This window comes from Macrobrachium nipponense, chromosome 4 (assembly GCF_015104395.2).
Source record: "Macrobrachium nipponense isolate FS-2020 chromosome 4, ASM1510439v2, whole genome shotgun sequence".
Lineage (NCBI taxonomy): Eukaryota > Metazoa > Arthropoda > Malacostraca > Decapoda > Palaemonidae > Macrobrachium > Macrobrachium nipponense.
In genome coordinates this window covers 67,776,795-67,787,610 of record NC_061100.1, presented here as the reverse complement: position 1 = coordinate 67,787,610, position 10,816 = coordinate 67,776,795, and the positions used below count along the sequence as shown (strand labels likewise).

Here is a 10,816-nt window from a genome sequence, read left to right as displayed (position 1 = left end):
ATGTTTTGTGTAGTGCGTGCTTAGTGAATGGGGATTGTTTAGTGTTTAATGAATGTTTAGGATTGAGTGAATGTTTACCGAAGGGTGTTTGTGGTGGGGGGGCTTTATAGTATTTATTGTGAACATACAAAACTAATTTACTTGTTCCATAAATACCAACTTTTTTTTTTGGTTTTTTTTTACCCAATCAACACCTGGTAAAAGCAGAAATGCAGACTGCTGAATTTCAACAAACAGGAAAGTAAACGAGTTGACATTGTGGTGAGGCTTAAACCATAAGAATAGTTCCCCACCAAACTTAAATTTGAACCCATTTATTTCACAGCTTTAAGTGGTAAGCTTGCAAGTGTCCTGCAAACCCACTGGAATGGTTTGCTTACATGTAACAAAAAATTAATTTAAAATTTTCAAAGGATATGCAATAAATGAATGTTATTATAATGCTGCTGAATTACTGCTAAAGGGGAAGATGATTATTGTAGCTCTTCACCTCAGTGAATTACTGCTAAAGGGGAAGATAATTTTTCTAGCTCTTCACCTCACTGAATTTGAAAACAGAACAACGGTGAATATTGGTAATGATAGTGAGTGCTCCATACTTGCCAGCTCATCTACTAATAATGTATTTGCTTTACTGAAATCTTGAAAAACATACAGCAACTACTCACATAAATAATTTGTACTACTAAACAAAAATAACTATGATGAACACATATCCACCATATTATCTCAGGAACACATACTTCAACACAAGAGTAATGTACAATGGTATGTTCCCTTTCAATCTTTTGTCCAAAACTAAAACAGTTCCTTTCAATCTTTTGCCCAAAACCGAAACACAGTTAAGTAAACAACAAGCGTAAATGACACATACAAAAATACTTCCTAATTTATTTCTTCATAAAATGTGAAAGACAGCATTCATAATGAATGCAAAAGCTGGACATAATAGTATATTTTACAGGCTACAAGCAACCAAGTAGAATCCAACAAAAAATGCACATAAAAATTAATTAGCTTAAATGCACCAAAGCCTTGTTAGTTAAACTGCTGTACTTTACAATAACAATCAACCATTAATAGAAATGATGACCTTAATACTAATCAGTTAGAGGATGCTTTTAAAGAAGACTGAAACACAGCCAAGAAGTCCATGGGTGTTATTTTTTTACCATTTTTTTCTTGATCTTCACCACCATTAAACGTGATATTTGTTTCACCATTATCAATTTTCTTACTGTTAACATTTCTGTTTGATTCTTCGTGTTTAACTGCACTATTATAACTTTGTTTTACTAACTTTCTATCATCTGTCCTTAATTTGACATTATCCTCAGAGTCTTCCTGTTCTGAATATTCCTCATACTCTTCCTGTTCTGAATGCTCTTCTTCACCCATTTCTCCAGCTTCTTTGTGTTTTATAATGTGCTTCTGAAGGACATAATTATACGCAAAACGAGCATCACACATACTACAAGCATAAGGTTTATCACCAGTGTGTGTTCTCATGTGAATTTTTAAGGTACTTGACTGAGTGAAACTCTTGGGGCAGACATCACATTTGTGTGGTCTTTCTCCTGTATGTCTCATCATATGTATTTTCAAGGTATTTTTTAGAGCAAAATATTGTCCACAAAGTTCACAACGGTGCTTTTTACTTTTCTCTTTAGAAGATGACTGATCATTTGCTGAATCTTCGCTATCATAAACAGCACCTGAAATTTTATCATTTCCATGTGTCTTTAAGTGATTTTTGAGAGTAGTGGACTGGGTAAAGCTTTTACTACAGAGCTCACAATCAAAAGGTCTTTCCTTGGTATGTATCCGCATATGTGATTGCAAGGCTGCCTTCAAAACAAACTTCTCCTGGCATACATTACAATCATATGGTCTATCTCCTGAATGCAATTTCTGATGTGTTTTTAAGCTACTGGGTTGGGTGAAAGTTTTTCCACATGCATCACATTCGTAAGGTCTCTCATTTGTGTGGGTTCTCTTATGGAAACGCAAAGTACTGATACGACGGAATCTATGACCACCATTCTTCACACTGAAATGGCTTCTCTTCCTGTGTGTTACAGCATGTGACTTTAAATTCGACTGACACGCAAAACCCTTACCACACTCATCACAATAATATTGTTTTAATTTAGTATGAGATATTTTGTGTCTCCTCAAAGCATTTGGAGCAGGAAAAACTTTTCCACAGATTTCACACAAATGTTTTCTGATTAACCTTATGAACTGGTTTTCCTATGATCCCTCTTTTCCCTCAAGTTTTAAAACCTTTACCACATTGACTGCAAAACAGTTCCCCTTCCAAAACTGCACGTTCGTTTGTGGGCTAGGTATGACTTTTTGGTATGAAACTCCATCTCACAAGACATACACTTAAGCACTACATCACTGCTAGTAACATCTTGCGTGACCTCATCAGCAGAGAGATCACTTGTGTCACTTTTAGCAGAATCACTTCTCTTTGTACTATTATGTACTACTTCCATCATGATTTGCAAGTCCTTTATCATCATCATGAGGAGCAGCACTTGATCACTTTCCCCATTTTTCTGAAGGGACTGATTCTGAAGCCTCTTGTTTTGAAGCATAACCTCCCCTCTCTTCTGCAAATACTTTACTTTCTTTTAGACTTGAAGGAAGTTCTTCAATTGCATTTGCTTTTTGTTTCTTGTACATAATTACAGGATACTCTTGTCCTACATTAACTCTTTTATGAACATCTTCAACTGTTTTCTTTAGTAAATCCATGTTGCAAATGTTTAAGGATATACGTACTTATTTACCCTAACAAATAATGGTTATTGGAAATTGCTCATATTTTCACATTCTTATTTACTACATGTAAAATATTTGTGTAAATCTTGAAAATTAAAAAAATGTATACCATCCTTGCAAACTGAGAAATTTCATGATACTAAATCAACTCTAGAAATATTCAACTGCATTCTTATCAGATCAAATCACGTAAATACATACATACAGCTTACACATCTGTTTCAGGTAAGAAGAGCTCCCACTGAACATCTTGTCAACTTAAAAAAAAAAAAAAAATAAGAGAGCCTCAAATACTCTCTTACATTAGGTACACTAGCTGAATGTGACCGGTTTCAATATGCCTTTCCGTGAAACAGGGAACAATGATCCTCCTTTGCAGTGTTGCTGCATACCTCATTTTGAGCAACACATAACCAACTCTTGATACCTGCAAAACAACATTAAAAAAATCTTAATGTGGAACATACTCTAAACAAAATTCATATTAAAATCATATTCAAAGATGAAAACTTCTAAATTAATTAAACAAACCAACATACATACACATAACTTCTGGTATAGGAAGCATACCCCCTTTCCAACTTGGCGAGAGTTACCTTAATTTTCTGTATGCTAGTCAAAGGGGGGAGGCTTTACGTCTTCCTATTGAATATGGATTTTTTTATATGAAATTAATATTAGAAACACTTACCTGTATAATTTACCTAGCCCTAAATCCCCAAAAATGTGCCAAATTTACCACATTGGCAACCCTGTTACCTCCTATTCTGTCCACCAGTTGGCAACACTGCCATCTGACAGTTAAAAAATCTTCCCTTGAAAATCAGTTGTGATAAGCAGATTGTGGGGTAGGATGGGTGGGACTAGATAAAATTATACAGATAAGTATCAAAATTAATTTTTTTTTTTAATAAAAATTCCATATTAATCAACATCACCTTAATACTATAATTTGTCTAGCAAAGATTAACCACATTAAAAAGGAGAAGGGAATCTGAACAAAAATGATATTGTTATGTTACAATAAAGTTTCATACATACTTACCTGGCAGATATATACATAGCTAAGACTCCGTCGTCCCCGACAGAAATTCAAATTTCGCGCCACTCGCTACAGGTAGGTCAGGTGATCTACCGGCCTGCCCTGGGCGGCAGGACTAAGAACCATCCCCGTTTTCTATCATATTTTCTCTCTTCCACCTGTCTCCTGCGGGGAGGCTGGGTGGGCCTTTAATTGTATATATCTGCCAGGTAAGTATGTATGAAACTTTATTGTAACATAACAAATATCATTTTCATACAATCAAACTTACCTGTCAGATACGTATATACATAGCTGATTGGCACCTTTCGGTGGAGGTAAGAGACAGCTACTATATGGAATAGACAGGTAACAACATAGTTGTAGGTATAAATAAAACCTTGGTTCCTACCTGATAGGTGGTAGACTTCGTGGGTGTTTGCCAGTAGTCTGCATCACCTCAAGAAACTTTAGCGAGATATATGATCTATGGCCAAGAGTTCTTGTGGGTCTGCCGATGGGGTCTTATCCGCTTACTCGGCAGAGCCTGAAAGGACTTTGTCAATGGGTGCTGATCCACTTATATGACAATACACCTTATGAAGGAGCACACAACCAATCCCGACCACCTGATCCTAACCATATGTTAGAACTAAGGATTGTTCCGAGTTATCCCCGAACTCGTCACAACAACCGTAACTCAAAACCACACTACGCACACATACATATTTCTAAAAAAAAATAAAAAAAAATTATACTCATCTAATTATGATATGAACAGATTCTCTTACTGAACAACATAGACGGCCGCCCGTGCTAAACCAAGTCCTCCATTGTTCGAAGAGACTCCAGACCATATCCAAAAAGAAGAAAAGTATATACTTTTAAGGATTGGTGTCGGCTCCCGTACCCAGAATCGTATCCGCCGATACGAACGGACCTAGAGAAAAACACTTCTCATATGTCACACGAACGTCTTTCAAGTAATGAGATGCAAATACTGAGTTTGCATCTCCAAAATGTCGTATCTATGATGTTTTTAAGCGACATATTATTATGAAACGAGAGAGACGTCGCTACTGCTCCACTTCATGAGCTTTAACTTTCAACAGTCGTAACGTTCGTCAGAACAGACCTTATGCGCGTACTGTAATGACGTTCCTCACAAAGAATGCCAGCGCATTCTTGGACATCAGTCTTGTGGGGTCTTTTACCGCGCACCAAAGACCTTGTCTAGAGCCTCCCATCTGATGCTTTCTCTGAATGTAAAACTTTAGAGCTCTTACAGGGCATAGAGATCTTTCTGCTTCTCTTCCTACGAGACTCGATATGCCTTTGACTTCAAATGACTTAGGCCAGGGATTCGAGGGATTCTCATTCTTAGCTAAAAACAGCGTCTTAAAACGAGCAAATAGCTGAGTCTCCCTTGAAACATACTTTATCTTGCAGAGCATGTAATTCACTAACTCTCTTTGCCGTAGCTAAAGATAATAGGAATAGGCATTTTCTGGTGATGTCTCGAAAGGAAGCCAGATGAGAGGTTCGAATCTTTCAGATGAAAGAAACTTGAGGACCACGTCTAGGTTCCAGTTCGGAGGGACCGGTTCCTTCGACTTTGAAGTCTCAAATGACCTTATGAGATCGTGGAGATCTTTATTATCTGCCAGATCTAATCCTCTATTCCTGAAGACAGCCGAGAGCATACTTCTGTATCCCTTTATTGTGGATACAGCTAGATGAGATTGCTCTCTTAGGAATAGAAGGAAATCAGCAATTTCCGCTATAGAGGTAGTGGAGGAGGACAACTTCTTAGATCTACACCACCTTCTAAAAACCTCCCACTTCGATTGATATACTTTCGAGTGGAGGTTCTGCGTGCTCTCGCGATCGCGCTTGCAACTCCGCGAGAAAACCCTCTCGCTCTGACGAGTCTTTCGATAGTCGAAAGGCAGTCAGAGCGAGAGCGGGGAGGTTTTGTATGGTACTCTTGAAGTGTGGTTGTCTGAGAAGATCCGTCCTTCTTGGTAGGGATCTTGGAAAGTCTACGATCCACTCTACCACCTCCGTGAACCAATCTTGGGGCCGGCCAAAAGGGGGCTATCAATGTCATCCTCGTCTCCTTTGACGCCACAAACTTTTTTTATTACTAATCCCAGGATTTTGAATGGAGGAAAAGCATATACGTCTATCTCGAGACCAATCTAGCAGGAAGGCGTCTACCATAAGAGCTCTTGGATCTTCCACGACCCCCGAGCAAAAGACTGCCAGCCTTTTGGAAATGAATGTGGCGAAGAGATCCACATGAGGTGTCCCCCACAGCGACCAGAGATCTTGACACCACTTCCTCGTGTAGGGTCCACTCTGTATGAAGGACCTGGTTCCTCCTGCTGAGTCTGTCCGCCCTCACATTCTTTACTCCCTGCAACGAACCTTGTCAGAAGGGAGATGTTCCTGTGAGACGTCCAAAGCAAAAGGTCTCTCGTCAGTTCGTAAAGGAACGAGGAGTGAGTCCCTCCCTGTTTTCGAATGTAGGCAAGTGCGGTGGTGTTGTCCACGTTTACTTGCACTACTTTGTTCGACACCAGAGGTTCTAGACTCTTCAAAAGCCAGATGCACGGCGAAGAGCTCTTTGCAGTTTTTATGTGCAAGTCACCTGTGCTGGTTCCCAGGTGCCTGACACCTCCTTCGAGCCTAATGTTGCTCCCCAACCCCAACCTTTCTCCGACGCGTCGGAGTACAACACTAGGTCTGGGTTCTGTGTCCTTAGAGAGATCCCTTTGTTCTCTTCCAGAGGGGGCAACCACCATTCCAGGTGCGATCTTATCTCCACTGGAATGGGAAAGACGTCCGAAAGTTGTCCAGTTTTCCAACTCCAAGACTTCTGAGGAAGAATTGAAGCGACGTAAATGAAGTCTTCCTACGGGAAAGAACTGTTCGAGCGAGGAAAGGGTCCCTAGAAGGCTCAACCATTCCCCTCGCCGACGTATGTTCCTTCCTTAAGAAGAGAGAGACTATCCGCAAACCTTTTTGCGATTCTCTCTTGCGAAGGAAATACTCGAAAACCCGAGAATCCATCCGAATCCCCAGATAGACTAAGTCCTGTCTGGGGGGTCAGCTGCGACTTCTCGAGGTTCACGAGCAATCCCAACGCTTTGATCAGATCTAAAGTTAACTTCAGGTCCTCCAAGCACTGTCTCTCTGATCTGGCCCTGATGATGCCAGTCGTCCAGATACAGAGAGATGTTTACTCCTTTGAGGTGAAGAAACCTCGCCACATTCTTCATCAGCTTGTGAAGACCTGAGGAGCTGTGGACAGGCCGAAACACAAGGCTCTGAACTGAAAGATCCTTCCCCCAGTCATGAAACGGAGGTACTTCTTCGATGAAGGGTGGATCGGGACGTGAAAGTATGCGTCCTGGAGATCTAGAGACACCATCCAATCTCTTAGTCGTAATGACGCCAGGACTGAAGCAGAAGTCTCCATGGAGAACTTCTCCTTGAACAAATTTGTTCAGAGAGCTGACGTCCAGTTACTGGTCTCCAGCCTCCCGAGGCTTTCGCAACCAGAAAAAGGCGATTGTAAAAAACCCCGGGGAGTTTTGATCTAGTACTAGTTCTATCGCTCTCTTGTCCCACATTTGTTCCACCATCGATCGAAGAGTATCCCTCAGCAGGCAGATCTTGTACTTGGGCCTGTTAGTTCCCTTGGTATTGACGTTAGGGGAGGAGTGTTTCAGGAAAGGGATACGATATCCCTTCCTTTATTATAGCCACGATGACGCGTCTGTGTTTATAAGTGTCCAGGCCTCCACAAATCCCAGGAGCCTGGCACCTACTGGTGCTTGGAGGAGAGAAGCTTCATTTTCCCGTTTTTAAAGGGCTGAACCGATGTACTCGGTCCTTTCTTGTCCGATGTAGAAGCAGGTTTCTTCTTCCTTGCTGACTGCGTCAGAAGATCCTGAGTCGCCTTCTCAGTTAATGAATGAGCAATGTCCTTCACCAACTGAGAAGGGAACAAAAAATCAGACAAAGGCGAATACAGCAGCGCTGCCCTCTGAGCGTGGGTGGGAGACTGCCTTGGTTTAAAAAGGCACCATATACCGTCCTCCTTCTTTAGAAGACCTGCTCCAAACAAAGAGGAGATTTCAAAAAAGATCCATCCTGTTACCTCGCTTTGTCTATACAAGACAATATGCACAAAAGGGCCTCCGGTTCGATTCCTTCCGAATCATGGGCTTTCTTTTTTGGACATCACCCCAAGGGACCAATCTAAGAAGTTGAAAACTTCCAATACATGAAAGAGTCCCTTGAGGAGATGGTCCAGTTCAGAAATGCCCCACGTAATCCGTGCCGAGTTGAGACCTTGTCGACGTGAAGCGTCAACTAAGGTCGAAAAGTCTGCTTCTGACGTAGACGGAGAGCAATACCCATATTCTCTCCCGTCTGATACCAAATGAATGCCTCTTTTACCAGCTAGTCTCGCTGGAGGCATGCAGAAGACCGTTGTTACTAAGTCCTTCTTAGACTTCATCCACGAGTCTAAGGATTGTAGAGCCCTCTTCATTGAAATGGTGGGCTTCATTTTGAGAAAAGACGAAACTTCTTCGTCTTAGCACTCGAAAACAGAGAGCGCGGAGAAGGAGGAGCGGCAGGAGTCAATTCGTCTCCATACTCCTCTAGAAGCAAGGCAGTCAAAACTTTATAGTTCGACAGTCCTTCTCTTCCTTGATATTCTTCATCCGAGTTTCCTTCCAACTCGGGATCTAAATGAGTCTCTGCTCCCACCTCTGTACGTTTCCTCCCCTCTGGAGGAGACAAACTCCTAATAGGAGGAGGGCCTAAGGGAATGATATTCTCTCCTCTTCCCCGCTTTAATAGCCTTGGAAGGCGCCAAAAAGCTCAGGCTTCTCTCGACAAATAGAAGACGCTTCCCGCTTGGATGACGCTTCTCGTCCGCCAAGCGTCCTGGCTGACGCCTCCCGCTTACTTGGCTGCTGACGTCCGGATGACGCCTCGCGCTGGAAGACGCTCCGCTCTCAAAAGGCGTCCTACTTGGCGCCAAAAATATTGGTCGGAGCTTCAACGTCTACCAACAGCTTTCAAAGACGCTTCATGTCTAAAAGACGTCTCACGTCTCTCTGGCGTTACGAAACTTTCGTAAGCAACCGCTCTCGCTCTCGAACCCGAAGCTTCTGTAAGATGTTTAGAAGCTTCACGTCTGCATGACGCTTCTCGCTTAGCAGGGAGAGAGGACGAGACTTCTTGATTGGAAGCGCAACGTCCTTCCTACGAGGCGCTAAAACTCCCACTAGAGAGGCCAGTTGCTCTTGAACTGCCATAATTATTCTCCTTGAAGCTTCTCCCACGTCAACTGCATGACGCCTTTCGTCATCCATCGGGGAGAAGTAGGAAAGGGGACTTCTGCGTACTCGTCGGGTGACGCTGACGCCACCTTCGCCTTCTTAATAGAAGAGGAGCGTCATCTGAGAAATGCTCTGGGCTCGAGTCAATTTCGGGCTCTTTCATATGACGCTTCAGAGGCCTCGATAAATTTCGACCTCCTTCCACCCTCGTTTTAGGTGAGGGAGAGGGAGAGGATGAGAAACACTCACGAAGGACGCTTTTTCTAGAGCGCCCTTGAGCAGCCTGCCACGAAACAGAGCTAGCTGAAGGGACGTCTGACCGTTGGGGATTCCCCACGACCTCCTTAAGGCTTTCGACTTTCCTTCTCCTCTGGCATGGAGCTTGGAAGAGGTCTAGGCCTGGGAGCGTCGCAGGGACGATCAAACGCCCCCTCCACAACACTGGGGGAACTCACTTCACTGTAATGCTCACTTTCACTAGCCTTACCTTGTAAGTCCGCCATTTTGGACTTCATGTCTCGAATCGTAGCTTTCAGATCGGCGATTTCCGAGGCCGATTCCGAAAGTACACTTTGTGAATGAGAAACATAGGGAGAATCCAAATCAGTAGGATTAGAATTATCAGTAAAAGGCTCAATAGGCCTTGAACTCACACCTTTCAGATGTCTAACCCTATCCCTCTCTAACTTCTTCAAATAAGAAGTTAAAGTCTTCCACTCTTCTGCATTTAATCCCTCGCATTCATTACAAGTATTATTAGCAGAACAATGAAACCCCCTACATTTACGGGCATACAGTGTGAGGATCAACCGAAGCTTTCGGTATCCTCACCCTGCAGCCTACATTCACACATTCTTCACACTCACATTTGAATCAGAACTACTGAGAAAAATCCAAAAAGCAATTCCAAAAACAGTCCACAGTAGCGAATGCCAAAAAACACGATCCAGATACGTCACCAAAAAGCCGAGAAACGATGATCAAAGGATGAAATAAGAATCTAAGTCAGGAGGTAATAGCAACAATGTTGATACCACCGGCGACAGAGAAAATATGATAGAAAACGGGGATGGTTCCTAGTCCTGCCGCCCAGGGCAGGCCGGTAGATCACCTGACCTACCTGTAGCGAGTGGCGCGAAATTTGAATTTCTGTCGGGGACGACGGAGTCTTAGCTATGTATATATCTGACAGGTAAGTTGATTGTATGAAAATTTCCCTTTCAGGAAGAATAGGAGGAACCAATATAATCCAATTAATGGAATAGAAAGAAAAAATTAATAAAAGGAAATAAAACAATCCCTTGAGCGCTTCACTATGCTACCATTGGGACTAACAACACAACCCAACGTCAGCGCCAGCGAAAAAGTCTCATAAGCAAACTCCTTACTCGCACTGGCTGATCGATTCAGTGCTAAGGGAGCATTGGGGGTGTATCAACGCAACCCAACATCGCCAGCGATAACGTCTCATGATCGACTCCTGACTCAAGCTTTTCTGGCGCCAAGAGGAAGGAGCACAGAGCAAAAGGCGACTCAATCCCAGAGGAGAGTGCCTGACAGTCCAAACTGGTCTCATGTTAAGTGATCATCAGAGGGTGTAGCAACGCAACCAATGTCATCAACAAGAAACTCAGCTACT

General features: G+C 42.5%; 1 protein-coding gene across 1 annotated transcript in view; it reads right to left on the bottom strand.

Moving 5' to 3' along the window:
* Positions 1 to 877: 877 nt before the first annotated feature.
* The window catches only part of LOC135211390 (zinc finger protein 93-like), a 78,332-nt gene continuing 68,393 nt past the window's right edge, over positions 878 to 10,816 (bottom strand). The window contains exon 4 of the mRNA XM_064244703.1: positions 878 to 2,253. Coding sequence (XP_064100773.1) covers positions 1,105 to 2,253 — 1,149 coding nt within the window. The 3' untranslated portion in view covers positions 878 to 1,104. The remainder of the gene's footprint in view (positions 2,254 to 10,816) is intronic.